This window comes from Peromyscus maniculatus, chromosome 4 (assembly GCF_049852395.1).
Source record: "Peromyscus maniculatus bairdii isolate BWxNUB_F1_BW_parent chromosome 4, HU_Pman_BW_mat_3.1, whole genome shotgun sequence".
Classification (NCBI taxonomy): Eukaryota; Metazoa; Chordata; class Mammalia; order Rodentia; family Cricetidae; genus Peromyscus; species Peromyscus maniculatus.
Genome location: NC_134855.1, coordinates 11,166,204 through 11,190,596, shown reverse-complemented (window position 1 = coordinate 11,190,596; position 24,393 = coordinate 11,166,204). Strand labels below are relative to the sequence as shown.

Genomic DNA, 24,393 nt, shown 5'->3' with positions numbered 1-24,393 from the left:
ACTTCCACTCCTTGGTGTACTGTTGGTGAGGGACAGCTGCTGTGTCTACAGTATCCCATCCCCAAGAATGAGGAGAGGTGAAAGACAAAGGGAATACTTGAGCTCTCTTTTGAGGAGAGTTCCTAGATGCTATAGTATCTATCATCTCTGTTTATTTCCCTTTCACTGCAAATTACATGGGGCATGTCTGTATTCTGAGAGATGACATATTCTACCTTTCTTATATTTTTGGTTGTGAGCCTAGCCTTTAACGGCTGAGCCATCTCTCCAGCCCAACATATTCTACCTTTCTTTGCATGGGTGTACCTAATAGAGGGTTCGTTTCCTCTAAAACTTACTACATTATAAGTTTACACCCAAACTTTTCCCCCCCATGTATTTGTTGTGCGGTTGTGAGGGTAGATGCCATCCTTCTATCCTGTTCTAACTCTTTGAAGTACCACCAATTCTGGTAACCCTAAGCTGACCCTGCAGTCCACTGACTGGCTCTTAAGCCATAGTTTGGATAGCACTGTAGCTGCATGTGCAGCCAAGAGGCACGGCTGCTGATGCTGTGCTTGGTGTGGTCTTAACTGGTGCAGTAGCCGCACACGGGAAGCTCATCTCCCCACAGTGGACGCCTGGACTGAAATATGTTCAAGTCCAGGTGAGCCGCTGTGGGAAAGGTAGGAATAAACTAACAGCCTACAATTTTGTCAGTGGATAATAAACTGTAAATTTTCTGCTTTTTTATCTCTGTTGAAATGATACAGACTTTTTTTCCTCCCTGTGTCTTTGGTCAATCATAATGGTATCAACTTGTGAATGGCATTATTCTGTGACAGAGTGCTCGAATGCTAATGTGTTATTTTTAGGACTTTGAAGTTAGTGCTCATAAATGAGAACAGCCAGTAATTATTTTTTTGTCATAAGACAAGATTATTTTATACAGTTACTTGTCTTGATTAATTATTGTGTTGATTTATTTTGTTCTTTTTGACAATGAACAAATTTTCATCAATTGTTAAATGTTTTCAAGAGTCAGGTTCACTCAGCTTCTCAGTAGTTTTAAGTAAGTTTTGCTAATTCATATTTTCCAAAGAGGAAAATTCTACTTTAATTTTAGGTTCTTAGGTACAGTTATTCATTACATTTTTTGTGGGTTTTTTGTTTTGTTTTCTTGACAGTTTCTCTGTATAGCCCTGGCTGTCCTGGAACTCACTTAGTAGACCAGGCTGGCCTTACCCTCAAGAGATCCAACTGCCTCTGCCTCTGGAATTAAAGGCATGTGCCACCACTGCCCAGCTAGAAATAAGGGGTTTTGGGTTTTTTTTTTTTCCTTTTTCGAGACAGAATTTCTCTGTGTAGTTCTGGCTGTCCTGGAACTCACTCTTTAGATCAGGCTGGCCTCAAACTCAAATAAATCCGACTGCCTCTGCCTCCTGAATGCTGGGATTAAGAGGTGTGCACCACCACCGCCCAGCGAAATAAAGGTTCTTTAAGCCTACATTTTACTGACTGTAAATTATACTTTAATGATGCTAATTTAAAGATCAAAGTAAATGTCTAGCCATCTGCCACACCTCTTCCATCACCCTGCTCCAGCACCCAGGGAACCTACGGGAGCTTCGTGCTTCCTAGGATGGTTTTCAATTCTTACCCGCTTTTGGCTTTTAGGAATTCCTCTCATATTTTTACTAGTCCATTCTGTAGTGTGAATGATGTCCATTTTAATGTGTAGAACATTTCTGGATATTTAGTGTGAGTTCCAGATAATCTTTTCCATTTTTCTGGTGGATACCCAGTGACTCTGGCTATTTTGAAACCTTGAAATAGATGTTGGCTAGAGAAGGTGGCCTCACATTTATAGAGAGAACTGAACTAGGATTTTTCAAAACCTTGTATTAAAGGTAACTGTATTAATATGGCATTCCTTCACCATATATTTGTTGTTGAAAATTTGTACTAAGTGTGGTACACATAACTATAACCCAGACTTGGGAGAAACAGGTGGGAGGATTGCTAGAAGTTCCAGGCTAATCTGGTCTACAAATTGAGTTCCAGGCCTGCCAGGACTACATACAAGACCTTGTCTCAAAACAAATATCTTAATTCTGAGTGTTTGGGGCAAGTCGAGGGTCAGGGGAGATTACCAAGTAAGATTCTATTTGAATTAAAATACATAGTAATAAATAGTTAAGAAAACTTTGTATTAGTTGTGGTGGTACATGCCTTTAATCCTAGCATCTGAATTAATTGTGCATTCCTCATATGTTCTTCATGGAACACTGTATAGAGAATAAATGAGAAATGTCTGCATAACAGTGTGAGTTCTGCATGCACTATCCATGTGACCTTCCTAGCTTGTATTGACTGAAGTGGTAAGTACTTGCCTTATTATTATTATTAGCGTTATTATCTAGAATATCTGAAAGAATGTGTGAGAAGTCTTTAGTATAGCTCCTGGCATGCAGTTACAGTTTGTGCTACCCTTCTCTGATTAATATGGAGATGGGTTTTACTAGTGATGTCCTTTTTACTTTTGTGTCTTTTCTGTGTAGTCCTGGCTGTCCTGGAACTCTCTGTAGAACAGGCTGACTTTGAACTCAGAGATCCATTTGCCTCTTCCTTCCAAGTACTGGGATTAAAAGTGTGCACCACCACTGCCTGGCTAAATTTTGTGTCTTTTTATCAACAGGAAATTGTGGAGATATAAATTTAGTACGACTGGGCCCAGAAAAGTCTATTAATACAGAGGTCCTAAAATTCAGTTTGGACAGCCAAGTCAACCACAGAATGAGTAAGTGCTGGCCTGTTCATTGGTGTTCTGCTACCTTTTATATGACAAAGTAATGAGGAGGGGCCAGAACTAGTCTAGCTTTGTGAATGAGTTTTCCTTCTCATTGTATTTGTGTATATATGTGATTTTGTTAAAATTAACATGTGATTTTAAAATTTATAATAGAAAAAGACTTGCCTTCTCATATTCAAGAAATGGATAGAAGAAAAGACTTTCTAGATGGTCAACTCGATGAGCTTTCTCGCCAGCGAGCTCTGTGTCGAGGTGGGCGTGAGATGCAGGTATGGACACTTCCTCACTCGGACCTTGCAGAAGTGGCTTAGACATGAGCTAGTCAATGGGTATGAGATATGGTGTGAGGCCATGAATTACGCCGAAGTAGTGTGCCTAATGTCAGGGTTAGCAAGCTCTTTTGTGAAGTAAATACCATATGTTTTCTAGACCACACAGTGTGTAACAGCTTCTCAGCTTGATTGTGGCTCTAAAGCCTCATCAGATCAGAGTAAACAAACATGTGTTGTGTTGCAGTAAAGATTTATTTACAAAAGTAGATGGCTTATTGTACTTATTAGGCACTTTTCAGTTGGTGAGTTAAACCGTTTTAGGGGCTGGAATAATGGCTCAATGCTTAAGAGCACTGGCTGCCCTTCCAGGAGACCCAAGTTTGATTCCTAGCACCCACATGGCAGCTCACAACCAACTGTACTTCCAGTTCCAGACAATCTGATGCCCTCTTTTGGTTTTCTCAGACTCTTGGCATGCATGTGGTATAGACATACATGCAAGCAAAACAACCATACATATAAATAAAAATAAAATAACCAACATTTCTAATTAGGTTGAGGAAAAAGAATTTGCTGGCTCATATTCAAAGTCAAGAGTGATTTAGCCTCAGTGTGGTTGGATCAAGAGCCTTAGCTGTTAACATTTTGTCACCTTTTGATTATCTCCTTTGCTCTGTATGTCAGCCATTTCTTTTCCATGAGAGGACAAGTGCCAGTATTTCTGGGCGCCACCACCCATCTTAACATACCATGCCTCTATTCCAATGATACACTTGGATTAGTCTCTGGTGGCCACGCAGATCTAATCTCTGGTTTTATTTAGGGGAAGGGTGTCATGATTTCCCATGCCTGCATCATGTGCTCATCATGTGGCAGGATTGTTGAGTTGTGTGTGAAGCGCCTTTGACATGAATGGAGGAATGATGCTCCAGGGTTTGAGGTGCTAGGCAGACTGCAAACGTGGAGCACAGGAGACAGAACTCTGTCCCCTAACTGTACAGAGCAGGATTATGACTTGACTGGTAGGGAAGAGAGCACACTGTTGTAGCAAGTTCATGTGTAAGATGTTTTCCACTCTCCTAAGGTGTGAAGTGTCTGAGAGCTTTCGAAAGTGCTCGGTTTTCATAGTAATGTTCGAATTTGTTTTCAGAGGAAAGAATTAGATGGATACATTGCCAAAGTTGCAAAAGAAAGGCAAGAGCTTGCTTCAAAAATTAAAGAGGTAAGTAGTTTACCTGTTGTAACGTCTTACTTTCTTTACGATAGCAGTTCAGAGAACATAAGGACTGAGCTTTCTTTGGGATTGTTTTTTGTTTTTTGGTTTTTTTCATTTTTTCTTTTTGTTTTTTTGAGGCAGATTTTCTCTGTGTAGCCCTGGCTGTCCTGGAACTCCCTGTGTAGACCAGGCTGGCCTCAAGATCTGCCTGCCTCTGCCTCCCGAATGCTGGGATTAAAGGCATGAGGTTTGTTTTAAAAACTATTTAACATGAAAATGGAACCTTCGAGCCGGGCGGTGGTGGCGCACGCCTTTAATCCCAGCACTCGGGAGGCAAAGCCAGGTGGATCTGTGAGTTCGAGGCCAGCCTAGGCTACCAAGTGAGTCCCAGGAAAGGCGCAAAGCTACACAGAGAAACCCTGTCTCGAAAAACAAAAAAAAGAAAAGAAAAAGAAAAAGAAAATGGAACCTGCAAAAGTGGAAATGTTGGTGTTTTTCTCTTAGGTATGGTCAGTTTCTTTTTTCACCAACTGCAAATAGATAATTGCTGTCAAGAGTAGTTCAAGAGACTAAGTTTGTAGATACTGAGAAAGAAAGAATAGGAATGAACCACATCTGTAAGTTAAGTAAGAAGGTAGCAGCTGTGGACTAGCATGTGCTCCGTTATAAATAGAAGTTGAGTGTCAGTGGGATATGATTTGGCATAAAAACACACACACATCCCCTTCCCCTTCCTAATCTTGGCTTAGAGAATAAGCTTTTTGTGCTTGTGTTTGAATCCTGTGTCATGTACTTTTGGTCCTTAGTTCTCCGACACCCACCTACAGTCCAAGGATGTCTTAGCATGTAACCTATGTATGTTGGCCTTTATGCTTTAAATTGTCTCCTTAGAATATCTGATGCCATGCAAATTTTTATATAATACTTTTATTTTATGTGCATTGGTGTTTTGCCTGCATGTGTGTCTGTAAGGGTGTCAAATTCCCTGGAACTGGAGTTACAGACAGTTGTGAGCTGCCGTGCGGATGCTGGGAATTGAACCCAGGTCCTCTGGAAGAGCAGTCAGTGCTCTTAACTGCTGAGCCATCTCTCCAGCCCATCATGCAAATTTTATATACATAATTTTTACACTGTTATTTTCGGGAATAATGGCAAAGATTGTACATTTTTAATGCAGATACTTTTTTTCCTAGCCAATTTCTGAGATGGATGAACCTTACAGATTTAAATCCAGGTACAAAGAATAGCTGCATAGCTTCTTCCTGGTTATCTTTGGGTGTAAAAATATCAGGTGTGTGTGTGTTTTTTTTTTTTGTTTTTTTTTTGGTTTTTTCGAGACAGGGTTTCTCTGTGTAGCTTTGCGCCTTTCCTGGAACTTGCTCTGTAGACCAGGCTGGCCTCGAACTCACAGAGATCCACCTGGCTCTGCCTCCCGAGTGCTGGGATTAAAGGCGTGCGCCACCACCGCCTGGCTCAGGTGTGTTTTTTTGTTCTGTTTTGGTTTTGTTTTTTTTTGAGACAGGTTTTTCTGTGTAGCCTTGGCTGTCCTGGAACTTGCTTTGTAAACCAGACTGACCTCGAACTCACAGAGACCCACCTGCCTCTGTTTCCCAAGTTCTGGGACTAAAGGCCTGTGCCACTACTGCTGGCTATCAGATTCTTATTAGACTGATTGAAGATAGACTGAGCCAGATTTGTGTCTGGATGATCAGAATGAAGCTGTAAAGAAATCAGTGGCTTTAACTGGACAGTTTAATAATGACATGGTTTGTGTGTTTTTGACCAGAGATAAACACAGTTGAATTTAATGTATATTTTCATTAACAGTGTAAATAAATGATCTCAATGTGGTGGTGGTGTGTTCCCCAAAATATTGTGCACCCTAATAAACTTATTTGGGGTCAGAGAACAGAACAGCCACAATATTAAACATAGAGGTTAGGTAGTGGTAGCACACGCCTTTAATCCTAGCATTCCTGAGGCAGAGATCTGCCTGGATCTTGGTGAGTTCAAGGCCACATTGGAAACAGTCAGGCATGGTGACTCACACCTTTAATCCCAGGAAGTGATGGAGGATAGCAGAAAGGTATATAAGGTGTGAGAACAAGGAACTATAGCCTGGTTAAGCTTTTAGGCTTTTAGCAGCCATTCAGCTGAGATTCATTCTGGATGAGGACTCAGAGGCTTCCAGCCTGAGGAAACAGGATCAGCTGAGGAATTGGCAAGGTGAGGTGGCTGTGGCTTGTTCTGCTTCTCTGATCTTCCAGCATTCACCCCAATACCTGGCTCCAGGTTTATTTTTATTAATAAGAACTTTTAAGATTCGTGCTACATCTCTAAATTAGTATTTGTTCATGGCTATTGTGAACTCTGATATTCTCATCACATGCCTTCTGTGGGCCATTAGATTAACCGTGTTTGGGGGGACACTCACTATGGTGATGGCTAAGAGAACCTGACAATGCTTTAGCACTGGATCCAGATTGCCACCTCTCCTAAAACTCAACATGCATTGCCTTAAAGTCCACAATGGATTTATACAGAGGGATTTCTCCTGTTTTCGAGATCCGCAGCCTCCCCTTTTTTATTGAATATTTTTATGTCACGTGAACAAAAAGGTGGATATTTAATAGTAAAAGTAGGACTCACAGGATTTGTATATAACTAAACAACGTTGTCTTTTGTTGTCCTAGGTTCAGGGACGCCCACAGAAAACCCAGAACACCATCATCTTGGAGTCTCACGTCATCTGCTGCACGTTGAGCACAAGTGGCGGTTTCCTGCTTGAGTCCGCTTTCCGAGGGCAGGGGGGCGTCCCCTTTAGTTGTGTCATTGTTGATGAGGTCAGTGGGCGCGCGCTCGCTCGCATGTTCAGTGTGACCAGTACCGGGAGGAAGAGTTGTGGGTGAATTGTGAGGGCTGAAGCGTGGATAAAGAGCAGGTTTTTACTAATCAGTCACTACTCTTTCCCTGTGCTTCTGGAGAGCGAACCGCCAGCCTTGCAAGTTAGAAACCTCTACTTCCTCTGCTCTTAGCTGCTGTGCATGCGTTCTCCTAAGTGAAACATGCTGCCAGCCTGCTACAAAGTGAGGATGGCAGTCCCCCATGCAGGGTTGTCCCAGCACTATCCTGTTGAGCTGCTGCAGCTTCCCTGCTAACTTTCGAAATAGTCATCATTTCGGACAGCTTTGGCTGCTGCAGTTTTAGCTGACCTCTTTTATTTCTTCTTGTCCATTCACTGAACATTGATTGTAGACCTACTGTTGCAGGCTAGAATGGAAGTCAGACGACAGAAGAACTGGATCATTAGATATAGAGAATCAGTCTAGGAGTTCCCATACCCTGTTGTAGATATATGTCAGTTATGTGTGAGAAAATGAAAAACAGGAAAAGTGGAAATGATGAAATAATTGAAGGTAATGTTATTGAGTTAGAAAGATGGGGAAGACAGGCCTCAAGTAATATCTGAATTTCAGAGATGAGGTTGTAAAACGGCTCTGTTGGAGCTCCCAGGCTCCAGCTCAGGAGGAATGCAGTAGGCTCTTAGGATGTACACAGCCTTCTGGTTGGTAGCTGACTCCACAGTTAAGGTGTCTGTGGTGGTTAAGTTCAAAATACTGGTTAGATTGTTTAAAAATTGTGTTTAGATAATTTCTGTTTTATAATGAAATCGTTTATATGTATATATTTTCATTGCTAGATCTTCATTGTACATGGTACAATATCTTTCATAAAGACATTTTCATATAAGTATAATACACTTTGAATTTTTTTTAAATGCTTATTTTTGATACCTGGTGGAGAGGATAACTCAGTAGTAAAGCACTTGCCCAACATATATGAGGTCCTGCATAATTTAAAAAAAGGTTTAGCTATAGTAAGGGAGGAATTTGTACTTTGATGAGTATTAGAACTTAAGGCTATTTCTCCTTCTGTACTTTCTTACCAAGGCTGGGCAGTCTTGTGAAGTCGAGACACTTTCTCCACTTATCCACCGCTGCAACAAACTTATCCTAGTAGGAGACCCCAAACAGCTCCCTCCCACGGTCATTTCTATGGTGAGTGTTTCTGTTGGTGATGTTGGAGGGCCTAGTTTTGTTTTTGAGAGAATGATTCTGTTTTGAATTGAAGGGAAAATTAGGAAATGACAGAGAAAAGAGAAATGTTATTTGAAGTTTCATAAGGAAAATTGTGGCCAGGCATGATTGTGCATGCCTGCAGTCCTAGCACTCAGCAGGCTAATCAGGTTCTCATGTGAGGCCTGCCAAGGGTACACAGTGAGACCTTGTCTCAAAAGAAAGTGAGCATCTCTGCAAATGTCCTCTTTGTTCATAGTTGTGCTTCTGAGTGTGTGGGCAAGAGTTTCATAGACAGGAAAACCTAAGTAAGGGTCACTTTGCAATACCACAGGCTTTCCCTGCTTGAGAGGCTGGATCTGATTTGATAAAAACACAAAACATGTAAGACAGCTTTAGAATGTAAAGATACCCCACCACCACCACATGCTCTACACTACGTATTCCCAAAGCTGAGGAAAACATAAGGAGGCATGATTTGGAAATAGATGTCCACTTTGGGCAATTTTTTCTTAAGTAGTTGAAAAAATGTCTGCGCCCCTCACATCTGAAAACGTAGATGATAACAAAAGAAAATGTACTCGTGAATCAGCTGTGGAAGACAGTGCTGACATGGTCCAGTCTACCTTTTTTGTTTTGTATTTTCCCCCATGAGACTTGTCACCTGGAAATAAATGCATACCTGAGTTAGGACTCAGTAGTTGTTTTGGGACAATCTAAATAGCCTTATACCGTGGTTCTGAAATTTAATAAAGTTTATGTTTACTAACATCTTTTATGCAGGAAGGTGGCCTCATAATCTCAGAGAAAAGATCATTTTCAAAACATTTCTGTCCCCCAATGAGTGTGTTGTTTTGGTTGTTGCCATTTGTCGTTGACTTTGGATTTGTTGAGAGCGATGGTACAGTTGTATAGCTAGACCATGAGCACAAGCGCACAGCCACCTTGGGGCAGAACTGCTGCAGGAGCTTTGTGAGGACGGGGAAGAGGGAGCAGGAGCTGCACAGTTCTCAGGTGTACAGGCTCTGAACCTCCTGAAAGGCCACAGCATGCAGGGAAAAGATTGCTGATGGCCTCAACATTACTGTCTTGATACTTGGTAAAAACAGCAAGAATGATAAGATCCAACTATTTGTGCTTTTAAAAATTACTATACAAATAAAAGAAGCTTACTGAGGAAAAACTTTGCAAAGTTGATTTTTCACATGTCTTTTCAAAATATTTGTGTGTGTGTGTGTGTGTGTGTGTGTGTGTGTGTGTGTGTGTGGTGTGTGTGTGTGTGGTGTGTGTGTGTGGTGTGTGTGTGTGTGTGTGTGTGTGTGTGTGTGTGTGTGTGTGTGTGTGTGTAATGAATTCCTATGTGGGTGCTGGGAATCAAATCTGGGCCTTTTGTAAGAACAAGTACTCGTAACCACTGAGCCAACTCAATAGAACACTTGTTCCTTTTTTGTTTGTTTTTGGTTTTTCCAGACAGGGCCCAGATTGTCCTGGAATTCACAGGTATCTGCCTGCCTCTGCCTCCCAAGTGCTGGGATTAAAGATGTGTGCCACCACTCCTGGTTTACTTGTTTTTTTTTTTTAAAACCACTTATTTCTTGGAGATAATTACTGTGGAAAATTTAGTATTTTTAAAGGTTCTGCCAAGCATTTGTGTGTACATTTATTAATTTTTTCCGTATTATACATTGAGTGCCAGCATGATCCAAGTACTATTTTCTTTTTTTTTTTAGTGATTTATTTATTTACATTGGTACATCTGTGTGTGAGGGTGTTGGATCCCCTGGAACTGGAATTATAGATAGTTGTGAGGTGCCATGTGGGTGCTGGGAATTGAACCCGGGTCCTCTGGAAGAGCAGCCAGTGCTCTCAACCGCTGAGCCATTTCTCCAGCCCCCCCTATTTTCTTTATTATATTTCTTTTTGTGGGAAATATTGAGACAGAGGGTTTCTTTTTTTCATTTGTTTGTTTGTTTGTTTGCTTGCTTGCTTGTTTGGTTTTTCAAGACAGGGTTTCTCTGTGAGCTGTCCTGGAACTCACTCTGTAGACCAGGCTGGCCTCAAATTCAGAGATCCACCTGACTCTGCCTCCCACATACTGGAATTAAAGATATGCACCACCACTGCACTGGGCTATTTATTTATTTATTTATTTGGTACAAACTCTTAAATACTTTTTTCTTTCTCTCAGAAAGCACAGGAGTATGGCTACGACCAGTCGATGATGGCACGATTCTGCAAACTACTTGAAGAGAATGTGGAGCAGAACATGATTGGCAGGCTGCCTGTTTTACAGCTTACCATTCAGTACAGGATGCATCCAGACATATGTCTCTTCCCTTCTAATTATGTTTATAACAAAAACTTGAAAACAAATAGGTGGGTGTCCTGTATTGCTTGTATATGCTTGTCCTGTTTGAAGGTTTAGCTGCTTATGAAGAAGTCTTGGCATAAAAAGCATAAATCAGGGCAGCTATATTAGCTGATGTGAGTAATCTTGTTACTTGGGAAGTTGAGGCAGGAAGATTGATGAGATTTAAGAGGCCAGCCTAGGCTACAGAGTAAGACCCCATTGGGCAGGGGTGGGGGTGATCAGCTTAGATTTTCAATTTGAAATGATTTTTCTCTAATTACAAATTCTATATTGATTATGTCAAATACAGAGAGATTGAAAAAAGACGGGGCAGGGTGGTGGTGGCACACCCCTTTAACCCCAGCAGTCAGGATGCAGAGGTAGGTTGATATCTGAGTTTGAGGCCAGCCAGTGCTTCACACTCTGTCTTGAAAAAAAGTTGCCCATATTTAATATAACCCAGATCCAGTCACTGGTAACTTCATGGCCTGTCTTGTGGTGGTGCTGCTGGAGATGAAAGCCAGCTCTTAGCCATGCTTGTGTGTTTGCCCACTCGCTCTAGAGCTGCACCATGTTTCCCCAGCCCTTCTTGTTTATCTCTTGTGCTGTGTTGTGAGCTCCTCTTGAGTCATAATTGTGTAGATCTCTTTCCTTGGTATCAGAATGGAAATAAAATCCAGCTGTGCATCTGGATAAGCTCTTATCCTTTAACTTTTTCCTGGTTCTGTCTTTCACAGAAAAAAAAAGTTAATGATATAGTATATATGGTTGCTTTTCTGTAGATTGACTGAAGCCGTTCGATGTTCATCAGAGTGGCCATTTCAGCCCTACCTTGTGTTTGATGTTGGAGATGGTTCAGAACGACGGGATAATGAGTATGTTTTTCCTCTTCCTTCATTCTCCAGTAATGGTCTCAGAATTATTAGTTTGTAAGCCTTTCCCATACATGTCTCTCTAGTACCAGGGTACAGTCATTATCACTATCTGTGTTGATTGCTTCCCCTTTTCTGTTTAATTGGGCAGTACTCTCAGGTGACTGGTAAGTCTTTGAAAAATCATAGAAAGACCCCATTGTAAGGTGATTGTGGTATGGGAACACAGGCATTAACTAGATAGACATTGAGATGAGTTCACTATTCCAGGTGGGCTAAGTGCAGTAAAAAGATGCATCTGAATGAATGTGCATTAAGGGAGTAGATAGTGGCCTAGTGGCCCGTATTTTAAGGATTTTGAGTTGTAAGTGAATGTGTTGGGTATCTATAAAATGACAGCAAAGTGGGGTGGGTGGGTATGTTGCTAGGTAGCAAATATATCAGAGGAGCCAAGCTTTGAGTAGAGGAATTAACAGTCTGGAGGTAATGTTCATTAACATGTGCATAAATACTGCCCTGCTAAGGGGGGAAATATGAAAAAAATGCAGATTCTAAGATCAGAATAGGACATGGGAGGGAACATTCCTTGAAGAAGTGAAAAATACAGAGGAGTTTGCATGTAGAATTGCAACTGGAAGGTTTATATGGCACCTATATGGCACCTTCAGAAGTAGAGCAGATGATAAAAGAACTGAGCCCCAAGCACATTACAGGACCAGAAGGCAACAAGGACCTTGACTTGGATAGACTCTCAACCTTGAGGAGTAACCAAGGGCTAGGAGAGGAAGCTGTCCCCCTAGGACTTACTAGTATAGCTGATAGCATGTCAGTGGTTAAGATTTAAGACTCAGGAGAACAATGGCCCATGCTGCTGTGGGTTGGATCAGTTTAGTAAAGAAAGGACACACATATCTGAGGTCTGGGCTGGAAGTACAGGTTATGGAGCCAGCAAAGAGGATAATGGCAGGATAGGATGGCTTTTGTGCTATTCAATCCTGGCAGACCATGCTGTTCACATTTAGTGGTCTGGTTGGTATGTTTTCAGTTGAGTGGTCATTGGTTCAGTTGACTACAAATTCCTGTTTTACAGTCACTTCCCAGATTTCTATATAGGAATAGTTACTGTTGCATTGTCTTGACACTGCTGCCTGACTAGACGGGAAAGACACCTATCTGTGTACTCTTTATGGTAATGGAAACAAGCCAAGTAGAACTAGTGAGCAAGTAGACTGCTGTGAGACTTGATACACTGTCTTCTTTTTCCATCTTGTTTAGCTCCTATATAAATGTTCAAGAAATAAAGTTGGTGATGGAAATCATTAAACTTATTAAAGACAAAAGAAAAGATATTTCCTTCCGAAATATTGGCATAATAACCCATTACAAGGCTCAGAAGACAATGATCCAGAAGGATTTGGAGAAAGAATTTGATAAGAAAGGGTGACGTATTTTTACATGTACTTCTGGTGTTTATAAAGGTTGAATTCGGTTTTTTCCTAAGAGTACTGGGGTTGAATTGGGGTCTGTACATTAGGCAAGTACTCGAAGCATCTCTAAGCTATATTACCCAGTCCTCTCTTTTATTATTTTGTGACTGTCAGTAAGTTTCCCAGGTTGTCATTGAACTTGCTATCCTCCTGCCTCAGTCCCCTGTGTACTTGGAATTACAGTGCCTCCAGGCCCTGCTAAGATTATGTTTTTGTCTCCTTACCTCTACAGTAAAATTATAGATTAAAATCTGGAAGTCAGTGTCAGGTGTGTGGTAAGAAACATGTAATTCCAGCACTTGGAAGGTGGAGGCAGAACGATCAGTCAAGGTCACCCGTGGTGCCATAGTTTCCTTTCCCCACTGCTGTGACAAAATACTCTGGCAAAAGCATTAAAGGGTTTATTTCACCTCACAGTTTATTACAGCCCATCATGATGGGGGAGTCAAGGCAGCAGGACCCTGAAGCATCCAGTCAGAAGAAGAAGAGCAGTGAATGCATGCATGCTAGTGATGAGCCCGATTTCTCCACTTTTACACAGTCCGGGATCTCCTGCGTAGAGAATGGTGTCACCCACACTGGGTGGGTCTTCCCAACTCAACTAACATCGTCAGTAGATAGTCCCTCAAAGACTTGCCCCCAACCCATTTCTTAGGCTATTACAGCTTTTACCAAGTTGACTATTATTAATACTAATTATCACACTCTGCTATACAGTGAGTTAAGGATAACCTGGGCCACTTGAGATCTATCTCAATAAACAGAATCTGAAGAGATGACTCAGTGGTTAAATGCTGGGATCTGACCAGAGTTCAGACCCCAGCATTTAGGCAGCAAGCTGAGTGTCCAGTATACTTCTCTGTAACCCAAGCTCAGAAGCAGGCAGAGACAGGAGGATTTTTTGGGGGTTTGTTGACTTTTAGCCTATCTGAGAAAGCATGAATGAGCTCAGGTTCAGAGAAAGACTAGGCAGTGATAGAAGACACCTTTGCTCACGTGGCCACATGCACTATGACTCTCAAAAATACCAAAACTATTTTAAGCTTTTTAATCTAGCAACACAAAAAAACTGACTTTAGAGAAAATAAAAAATCTGAAGAGAGACTATATATATAGCAAGTAGAGCTAGTACTCCAAACTCCCAGTGATGAGAAACTGGGGTTAGACCTGTCAACTGAGTTCCATCAGCCGGCAATCTAGAGTTAGCACTAACACAGCTGTGTGCTTATAATCCTTGCACTCGGGAGTCTGTGGCAGGAGGATCTAGTTTTAGACCAACCTGGGCTGCATAGAAAATACTGTATCTGAAAACAACAGAAAGCCCAGTAATACTTAGGACTTTAAAAAGGCACAAGAACACTTTCTTTTTTAAAAACAAAACAAGCAACAACAACAACAACAAAAAAAAAACCATCCATTTTTGTTGGGGGCTGGTCCACAGTGGTATGCACATGGTCAGAGGACAACCTTCAGTGTTTGGTTCTTGGATAGAACTGAGACCATCAGACTTGGTGGCAAGCTGCCTTATGCGATGAGCCATGTTGCCAGCTCCAAGAACACTTTGTAATTCATTTTATGACATCAAACCCGGGAAGGTGTTCTAAGAGCCACAGGGCTGATAAGCACTCACAATTGCAGATGTGAGAATGTTCAACAGACAGCAGCAGACTGAATTCAGTATATATTAAAGGGACTGTGCATCGTGGCCAACGGAAATTGACTATCCCAGAGTACAGTGTTGCCTCAGCATATTGATAGAATAAGAGAAGGAAGCAGGATATGGCATCTCACTCCTGTAGCCTCCATACTAGGGAGGCCAAGGCAGGATGATCATGATGAGCTTGAGGCCAACCTGGTTACAGAATGGAGACTATCTCAGAGAACAGTCAATCAGACTGAGAAGGTGACCCATATGCCATACCAATAGATAACAGAAAAGGCACTTAATAGAAGCTATCATCTTTTACAACTGAAAAGAGCTGCAGGGAAAATTTCCCAATTTGATTAAAGGTGTCTTTAAAAAAACACATAGGTAGCATTGTTTTTTGACGGTTCAGCAGACCTTGTGTAGACCATGAAGGATGCTTATTCTTCTGTTGTCCATGGCAGTAGAGGTTCTAGCCAGAGCAAGGGTTTTTCTTGTGTAAGTCTATAATTCAGCATGGTTATATTTATAGATTCATCAACAAAGCTGCACAAAGAAAACTCTTAGGGGGGTTAAGCAAACAAGTTTAAGAGACTTGTAGAAAACAAGATCAATATATAAAAATCTGTTGTTAGTGAGTAGTCTGCAAAGGAAGTAAAAACAGTCCACTTAAAATGGTGCCAAAAATAATAAAATACTTAGGAGTAAATAAAACCAAAGTAGTATAAGATATATCTCCTGAAAACTACAAAGTCTATTTGAAGAAAAAATTGAAATACCCAGGACATGGAAAGCTAGATGGTCATGGATAAGAAGACTCAGCACTTCTGTTGGCAGTTCCCCAAGAAGACGGTGCTTTCTGTTCCAGGATTCCAACGGCCTCTTGACAGAAGTCCTCAAGCTGATGAAACTGTAGGGAACGTACATAAATATGTATGGCCTCAGACGAAGAGGTGGTTTCTTATGGACTTAATAACACTAAGAATTGGGGTTCAGAAGATGCTGTGAGAAGCTTCCTGACTCTTTCCAGGCGTCCAAGATGTCGAAGCGAGGACATGGTGGGTCCTCCGGAGCGAAATTCTAGATTTCCCTGGGTCTTCTGGTAGGAGCTGTGATCAACTGTGCTGACAATACAGGAGCCAAAAATTTGTCTATCATCTCTGTGAAGGGAATCAAGGGACGACTGAACAGACTTCCTGCTGCTGGTGTGGGCGACATGGTGATGGCCACAGTTAAGAAAGGCAAACCAGAACTAAGAAAAAAGGTCCATCCAGCGGTGATAATTCGACAATGAAAGTCGTATCGAAGAAAAGATGAGGTGTTTCTTTATTTTGAAGACAATGCAGGAGTCATAGTAAACAATAAAGGCGAGATGAAAGGTCCTGCTATCACAGGTCCAGTCGCAAAGGAGTGTGCAGACTTGTGGCCCAGGATTGCATCCAATGCAGGCAGCATTGCATGATTCTCCAGTGTATTTGTAAAATATATTCATTAAAAAGTCTTTGCTCCAAAAAAAAGGGAAGATGCTGTGAGAAGACTGGAGAGAGGAGGATGTGCTGACTCAGAAGTCTGAAAGGACTGTCCTATTGGGATATAGAATGAACCTTATAACTCAGTATAGTCTTTCCCCTCTGAGACAGGGTTTCTCTGTAGTCCTAGCTGTTCTGGAACTCCCTCTGGAAATCAGGCTGTTCTTGAACTCAGAGATCCACCTGCCTCTGCCTCCTGAGTGCTGGGATTAAAGGCGTGAGCCACCACCACCTGACATCACAATGAAGAGTTTTAAATACTGCTGTGTATGTATATTTCATTACATTTTTTGGTAAACACATGCCTTTCATAAATAGGCCTGCAGAAGTGGATACAGTGGATGCCTTCCAGGGCCGGCAGAAAGACTGTATAATTGTTACCTGTGTCAGGGCGAGTGCTGTGCAAGGGTCAATTGGGTAAGTAACTCACATTGCTTTGTCCCTTGTTGAGAATCAGCTCTGTCATCTAGATCCACCAGGGACTATCATTTGCTTTATTAATTTTCTTTTGTTTAAAACAGTGTTCTCAACCTGTGGGTAGAAGTCAAATGACCCTTTCACAGGGGTCACATATCAGATATCCATCCTATCAGATATTTACATTATGAGTCTTAACAGTAGCAAAATTACAGTTATGAAGTAGCAAAGAAAATGTTATGGTCAGGGTTTATAACAACATGAGGAACTATACTAAAGGATCGCAGAATTAGAAAGGTTGAAAACCACTGGTTTGTTTTGGTAAAGTGCTTACCATATACAAGCATGAGCCTGATGTCAGCCTCTGGTCTCTACATGTGCACATACACACAACCTAGGTAACATCTTGAAAATGTCTAAATTGTGAAGTAGATGATCTGTGAGATGTGCTTTTCCTAGTGTTTTGTATGTTGACCCTTTTCCATAGGGTGTCTCTATTGTTCAGTAAAACTGATGTTCATAATTGATTTAAGTGTGTTTTGCAGAGATCTGTAATTGTCACGGGGTATGTGCTACACAGTTTTTCTAAGGGTTTGACCTTAAGTTCTGTTAGTTTACTTACTGAAGATGTTAAGGATGCTGTTGGGTCGCCACATTGATTTTTTTTTTTTCATGTGTTAACACAGTTAGAGATTTGAGACAAGTGTAGATAGCACATGCCTTTAATCGTAGCACTTTAGAGGCTGAGGCAGGCAGATGTCGGTGAATTTGAGGCCAGCCTGGTCTACAAAGCAAGTTCTAGGATAGCCAGGGCTACATAGAAAAACCCTGTCTTGGGGGGAAAACACACACACAAAAAAAACTCTGCAACAAAGATTTGTTTAGTCTTAAAATAGTGATTTAATTTAAAATCTCACCATTATCATGTACCCATTATATATTTGTGTATTTCTATACTAGTTGTGTAATAGTTTATTACTTAAAATTTTAAAATAAGGGATCAAAACGGTATGTATTTAGTTTAGTTTTGTGTATGTGCCGGTTTCTCGGAATGGAAGTTGGATTTTCTGAAAGAGCAGCAAGTGCTCTTAACTGCTAAGCTGTCTTTTTAGACCTTTTTCAAATCTTTTTTTTTGGGGGGCGGTGTGAGACAGGGTTTTTCTGTGTAGCTTTGGAGCCTTTCCTGGAACTCACTCTGTAGACCAGGCTGGCCTCGAACTCAAACTCAAACTCAGAGGTCCGCCTGCCTCTGCCTCCTGACTGCTGGGATTAAAGATTAAACCACTGCCTGGCTAGATGTTTTTTAAGTTTTAGATTTCATTGTTAATTTCTAGTGTTTTAGCCAAGTCAAAATAGGGACTTTCAACAAATATGTTAACTTGGAAGTAAAGCACTAAGGGTTTGGTTTGCTTGATGTTTTAATGCCGTTGGCTTCTGTGCCAGGTACCGAGTCAGGGCAGCTAGTGAGGAAGCCCTCTGACTAGGACGGAAGTGGGAAGGGCTCTGGAGAAGCTGCTGCAGTACTTACTGCCTGCACCTCTGAAGAGATGGGATGCCATTCTGCATACAGAAGTAACTTTCTTGTTGTTGCTTAGATTCCTGGCAAGTTTGCAGAGATTGAATGTCACCATTACACGAGCCAAGTACAGCCTTTTTATCCTTGGACATTTGAGGACTCTGATGGTAGGTATACTCTCTGGGGCTACAGGGTGTTCCATGTTTATCCATTGTTAGCTATTATGGGTGGTTTTGTTTGTTTGTTTTTTGTTTTTTGTTTTTCGAGACAGGGTTTCTCTGTGTAGCTCTGGCTGTCCTGGAACTTGCTTTGTAGACAGACCAGGCTGGCCTCGAACTCACTCAAGATTCGCCTGCCTCTGCCTCCTGAGTGCTGGGATTAAAGGTGTGCGCCACTACCGCCCGGCTGTTTTTTTTTTTTTCCATCAAAATGGAAATAATTTCTCAGTTACAAAATAAAGGTTATTAAGTCTTCCAGCACCTTGGCTGTGAGCTTTTGTGTACATATAAGCCATTCTTTCTTAGCTCAAGCGCAGGTATGTACACTAGGTTTCAAGGTGACCTATCTAAAACCCTGATGTGCATCAGTGACAAGAGTGAAGATGGTTTGTCAATCCACATAACAAGTGGTAGAACAGAGCTCAGCAAACAGTCATGTGCGACATGACTCCCAGTTTCTCCAGAGAGAGTGCAGGAACATGTGCGACATGGGCCGGCCACAAGGGTGGCAACTCCTTGTTCTGTTAGGCTGACCCAGAGCCTTTCTGCTGGAGGGCTTCTTAGGACGAAGTACAAGACTCCAATTGTTGTGGGAATATAGTGGAGTGAAGCAGCGGGAGACAGCCAGCTACCATGTGCTTGCTGCCCAGCCAGCTCATCAAAGGCCTACGGGGTCTTGGGGCTTTTGCACTTCAGGTTGTGAGTCTTATCCTTTAATGTCAAAACGCTCTTGCCAGTCCAATCACTTTTTGTTGCTTTTAAAAGTTGGTCATCTGAGCCAGGTGATGGTGGCGCATACCTTTAATCCCAACACTTAGGAGGTAGAGACAGGCGGATCTCTGTGAGTTTGGCTTGAAAAACCAAAAAAAAAAAAAAAAAAAAAAAAGCGGTCATCTGAAGAGAGGATCCAACCAACTCCGCTTGTTTTTCTTCCCTCCTTCCCTCCCTTGTTAATAACAGCCAAGAGCATTCAGATAAATCTTCCCATCTCTTATCTGGATCTCTGGTCTTTAGCTTGTGTTGTTTGTATCCTTTGAAAGACGCTGTAGGCTCTTTGTAAGTTAATAAGGAAAACGTTTTATCAGAAATATTGCTAAAAGATTGTTTCTAACATATTTTAAACATTGTCATTTTAAAATAAAGTCACAAGGGCTGAAGACATGGCTCAGTGGTTAAAAACATTTGCCGCCTTTCCAGAGGAGGAGAAGAGTTTTGTTCTCAGCACCTGTGTTGGGTGGCTAACAACTGCCTATAAGTAACTCTAGCTCCAGGCAATTAATTAATGCCCTCTTTTGGCTTCTGTAGCACCCGCACTGACATATACACATACCCATATACAAACAAACATATATAACACAAAAATAAGTAATAAACCCTTACTGATGGGCTGGAGAATGTTCAGTGTTGTAACACTTGCCCAGCAGGTGTAAGGCTCCAAGTCCATCTCTAGCAACATTCATACAACATAAGCAAGAGAAGAGTACAATAATAGAAAGATTCATGGCCTGGAGAGATGCTCAAGGGTTAAGAGCACTGGCTCCTCTTGTAGAGGACCCAGGTTTGGTTCTCAGCATCCACATGTAAGCTTACAACCTGTAACTTCAGTTCTAGGGGGGCTGGAGAGATGGCTCAGAGGTTAAGAGCACTGGCTTCTCTTCTGGAGGTCATGAGTTCAATTCTCAGCAACCACATGGTGGCTCACAACCATCTAATGAAATCTGGTGCCATCTTCTGGTGTGTAGGCATACATGCAGGCAGAATACTGAATATATAATAAATCTTTAAAAAACAAAAAACCTTCAGTTTCAGGGAATCTCACACCCTCTTCTGGTCTCCATGAACACCATGCACACATGTGTTGCATATACATACATATAGGCAAACAACCATACATTTTTTAAAATTTAAATGACAGAATATCTTTGGAATCCTCCCTGAGTAGATTAAGATGTTTTAGTCTTTTGGGGCTTGAGAAGTCTTTGGGAAGCCAATAAATGCTGTGGAATTTCTTCAAGAACAGTCATATGTGGTCAGGAATTTGCCTTCTGAAACCAAGTCTTAACTGTTAGAATGTCAACCATGGCCAGGGACACGTGGTCGTCTAGATCCTCAGGATGCAGAGGAGCCTTGTGCAGCCATGGGAAGGTCATGTGCTTACTGCAGGAGCTAGCCACTGGAGGAATGTAACCACCATGTACTTGAAGTGGGCTGGGTGTGCAGTGTTAGTTAACATACATTTAAACAGCTCAGCAGAGCTAGGAACAGCTAGTGGATCTGAGGGAAAGCATCTTCCTGTGTTGCCAGAACGGCAGAGAGGAGAGGAGAGTTTCCTTGCAGCCGGCACGAGCCCTGGCCTTCAGTTACGCCTCCTCACCGCTGGCGCTCCAGCTTCTCTGTCACTCTTGTCTGCTAAGTGAGTGGTCAATTCTTGGCATTCTGTTCATCAGACTACACTTGTTTGTTCAAAAACAGAAGTTGGACCCCATGTTTCCCCAGCAAAATGAATGTTTCTGTAGGGTGTGATTGTTTCTCCTTTTTGTTTCAGGAAAACCAGCATTGGAATGAACTGATTCAGGATGCTCAGAAGCGTGGGGCCATCATTAAGACCTCTGACCCAAACTATAGACATGACGCTATGAAGATTCTGAAACTGAAGCCTGTGCTGCAGAGAAGCCTGACCCATCCTCCAGCCACTGCCCCGGAGGCACCCAGACCTCAGGGTGGCTTGCCCAGCAACAAGCTGGACAGTGGACTTGCCAGGACATCTTTTGCTGCTTCTCTGTACCACACACCCTCTGATGCTGTCCCTTCAAAGGAACCTGAAAGGTTGTCTCTTCAAGATCGACTTCGAGATCCACGACTACATAGGAGATTGGATGCTGAAGCCAAGGGAACATTCTTGAAGGATGCACAGCCTGCGAGCCCTCAGCTCCCTGGGGTAGTCCATCTCCTGGGAGAGCCTGGCTTTCCTGTGCTTTTTCCGGACCTGGGTTTTGTTGTGCCACCATCCACTGCCATCGTCGCTCCTCTGAGCAGCCACAGGTCTCCTCTGCAGGCTGAGCCGCCACCTGCTCACCCTGCTGCTCCTTCCACGAGCCAGAGGAAGTACAGTGACCCAGACTCGGGGTTCAGTCACAGAAGAGAGCCCGGGGCCTTCGGTGAAGAGGAGAGGCGGGTCTCGGTGACTCACCACATGCTGAGGAGCACTAACTGGGACAAGAGAGGGCTGGAGCAGGAGGACAGCAGTGCCAAGAAGAGGCGCTTTCTCTAGTAGCTCCTGGGGACGGGACTGTCATCCACAGGTAGCGAGTGGCACCATACAGATGAGCTGGGTTTATTTTTGTTTCCTTTGAAGAGTCTGTTAAAGAATGGAAATACCTTCTAACCCTTGGGCTGTTGGTCATCTTCAGTACTTTTTGCCAGTTGTATACACTTGGAGAGGGTGTTTGTGTACCTGTAATGTCTTTGAGGTCAAAAATTCAAAATGTTGGGATCTTTTGTTCTGTAGAAAAGGTCAGGTTAGGTGAATGCTGTAAAGGTTAAACTGTGAGTCTGTATAGCAAATACAAAATCCTTTTAAAGTGTAAACTGATAGATCACATTTCCTTCTTCTGCTTAAAACATTATTTTCCAACAGAAAAACTTCATATTTAAAGAGAGTGAGGAGGAAGGGTCCTTTGAGCCACTGTGTGGTGGACAGATTTCTTTAACAGCCTCAGTATTGGGAATTAGCCAATGTTCGTACCAGCGGCCAGTGTCTCTAACTGTTTAAAGAACTGCGGGGGTCTCCTGGGCCTTCAGAAGGCAGCATGTTGGGAACTGTTGTGCACTTTGAGACAAGAGAGCTTGGTGCAGGACGTTACTGTGACAAGTTCATTTACCTATATTTAATGTATGGCTTAGTTTTCTGGCTAAAACCTTCCCCTTCTCAGGACAGAAGAATAATTCTTGAACTGTCAGATGTTCCCAATGTTTTGTTAGGTTGGTGTAACTGCTGAGCTGTAGACATGGTTACCAAATGGAGGATTTGTACCGGCCTGGCCAGAGGAGTCCCTTCAGGTTTCTTGTGAAGGCTTAACGGTTGCCAGGAAAATAGAGAGTGGATGCTTTTGGAGGGATTCCGTGGGAGCTGTGCAGATAGTGTGTCTCAGGCAGGAGAGATACTCCATGAGAAAGAGAAGAGCTGCCGTCTGGGCGTCAGAACCATCCAGTAGATAGGAGTGTGGTGTTGGGTCACTGGGGGCCTCAGCCTCCATCCACCCTGGTGTACCTGTGAGAGGCATTGGAGTCAGCACAAGGGCAGGCTGAGTAACCAGTCAGGTTTCCAAACCTCCATGTAGAAGAGCATGTAAATGTGGGCTTTCTAGTGACTACTGTATGCACAGCCCATTAGCTGCTTTGAGGCGGAAAGACATCCCTGAAAACTAATGTTCACTGTTTAGAATTTTCTTTGTCATCTGTTCTTAAACAAAAGGGTTTTGCGTTAGAAATTCTGCTGAAGCAGGTTTTATTTGTTAAGAGCTTTGAAAATAACAGTGTGCATTTTGCCAAGTTTCAGTACTGAGTTTCCTTAGCTGTCTCTGGGCTGGTGTCTAGACCTGTACCCTACTGTCTGCTGGACACCTGTAAAACTAGGGAGCAGGTGCCTTCCCATAGTGAGTGCCTCAGCCTCCTGCCTGTACCCAGCTAGGTGGGAAGTAAATCCACTCTGGCTAGGCCAAGGGCTAAATAAGCCTCCTGCATGTGACATTGGCAGGAAACCTCACTATCACTTGAAATGTTCTTTCCTGGTGTCTTTGGGGAAAAGGGCTCAGCTTAGCAGGGATGTGACCAGGAAGAAGGCCAAAAGTGTGCTTCTGAGGGGGCATGACAAAACAGCATGGCCAGGGCAGTTCCACTCTGCTCACGTTACCACCAGCTTAAGAAACACGGTTTTAAAAAGAAGTTTCTCCAAAACATGTAGTTGGCTGCCACCCAGAGTGCGGTGTAGCATAGCATATGTTTATCTGCAGGCTCACTGCTAACCACACCAGAGGATGTGAGATCTAGGAGGGTCCTGACACCCTGTTTCTTTTGTGAGTGTAAGAGCTGCTGAGATTAGACTCTGGCCAGGGCCTTGTCCTTGTATCCTCCTTTCCAGCAACCAAGCCTTGCCTTAGAACACTCTCTCAACAGAATGTAGTTGTGTGGCATTAGATTTGGAAACCTTATTTATTCCAGTTGGTAAAGGTATTTGCAGAAAGTCTTTGTCAAGTGGCCTTTCCTGAAGGCACCGTCATGAGTGGTTAATCCTGACAAGATGAAAAGTTCATTCTGTCCTTTCTGTGGTTAAAAGAACATGCCCTGACTGCTTTCAAAATGTTCTTTCAAGGCGAATGTATTACACTGTCTTACTTTGCTTCTCTCTGATTTACCACAGTTTGTTCAGTTATGTTTTCATGAATTAATCAGGAGCAGATTTGAACAAGAACATGTGAATAACCTCCTGTAAATGAGTTTTATAACAAGAGTGTACTAAACTATTTTCTAAAATTACTTGTGCACATTGGGAATCTTTCTGTAGCTTTGTGTTTTGTATGCTCTGGATTCATAACTGGACTTTGACAAATAATAAACCTGTTATCTTTGTTAATACCTAAAATTTAAGAGAAAATGGCAGAATTAAAAGCAAACAAAACTGACATGGGTTAGAAGTATTATATGTTCCTGAGTTAAAGCAGAAGGTGCTGCCAGGCAATCCTTACTCCGCCAGCTCCCTGTTTAACTGCCTGCCCTGCCCAGTCCCACTGTCTTCGTTCCCAGGTCCCCTTATGAGCCTCCCCGATGGATGCCACATGGACATCCTGTAAGTTACAGCAAGTTCACCATTAGGCTGGGGGTCAGGAGGGTGGGGACAGTAGCAAACGAGCAGTGACCCCAGAATTTCTGAGCTGATGGATTTGGGGCACAGCTCTTGCAGTCTCAGTTCTCGGGTGTTTCCATGGCACAGCCAGCATTGGAGTCT

General features: G+C 42.5%; 1 protein-coding gene and 1 pseudogene across 5 annotated transcripts in view; both read left to right on the top strand.

Annotated features, from left to right (window-relative positions):
* Setx (senataxin) overlaps positions 1-24,070 on the top strand; it is a 55,170-nt gene extending 31,100 nt beyond the window's left edge. For 4 of the 5 annotated variants that reach the window (XM_016001892.3, XM_016001890.3, XM_076569097.1 and 1 more), the window contains 12 exons: positions 2,678-2,779; positions 2,945-3,060; positions 4,214-4,285; positions 6,973-7,122; positions 8,230-8,337; positions 10,544-10,731; positions 11,488-11,580; positions 12,853-13,017; positions 13,482-13,646; positions 16,557-16,655; positions 18,251-18,338; positions 20,935-24,070. In XM_016001892.3, the coding sequence (XP_015857378.2) occupies positions 2,678-2,779; positions 2,945-3,060; positions 4,214-4,285; positions 6,973-7,122; positions 8,230-8,337; positions 10,544-10,731; positions 11,488-11,580; positions 12,853-13,017; positions 13,482-13,646; positions 16,557-16,655; positions 18,251-18,338; positions 20,935-21,660 (2,072 nt within the window). In that variant the 3' untranslated portion in view covers positions 21,661-24,070. The remainder of the gene's footprint in view (positions 1-2,677; positions 2,780-2,944; positions 3,061-4,213; positions 4,286-6,972; positions 7,123-8,229; positions 8,338-10,543; positions 10,732-11,487; positions 11,581-12,852; positions 13,018-13,481; positions 13,647-16,556; positions 16,656-18,250; positions 18,339-20,934) is intronic. The other variant, XM_076569098.1, reaches the window with a different exon arrangement.
* On the top strand, positions 15,635-16,226 carry LOC143272836 (large ribosomal subunit protein uL14 pseudogene; annotated as a pseudogene).
* Positions 24,071-24,393: the final 323 nt, after the last annotated feature.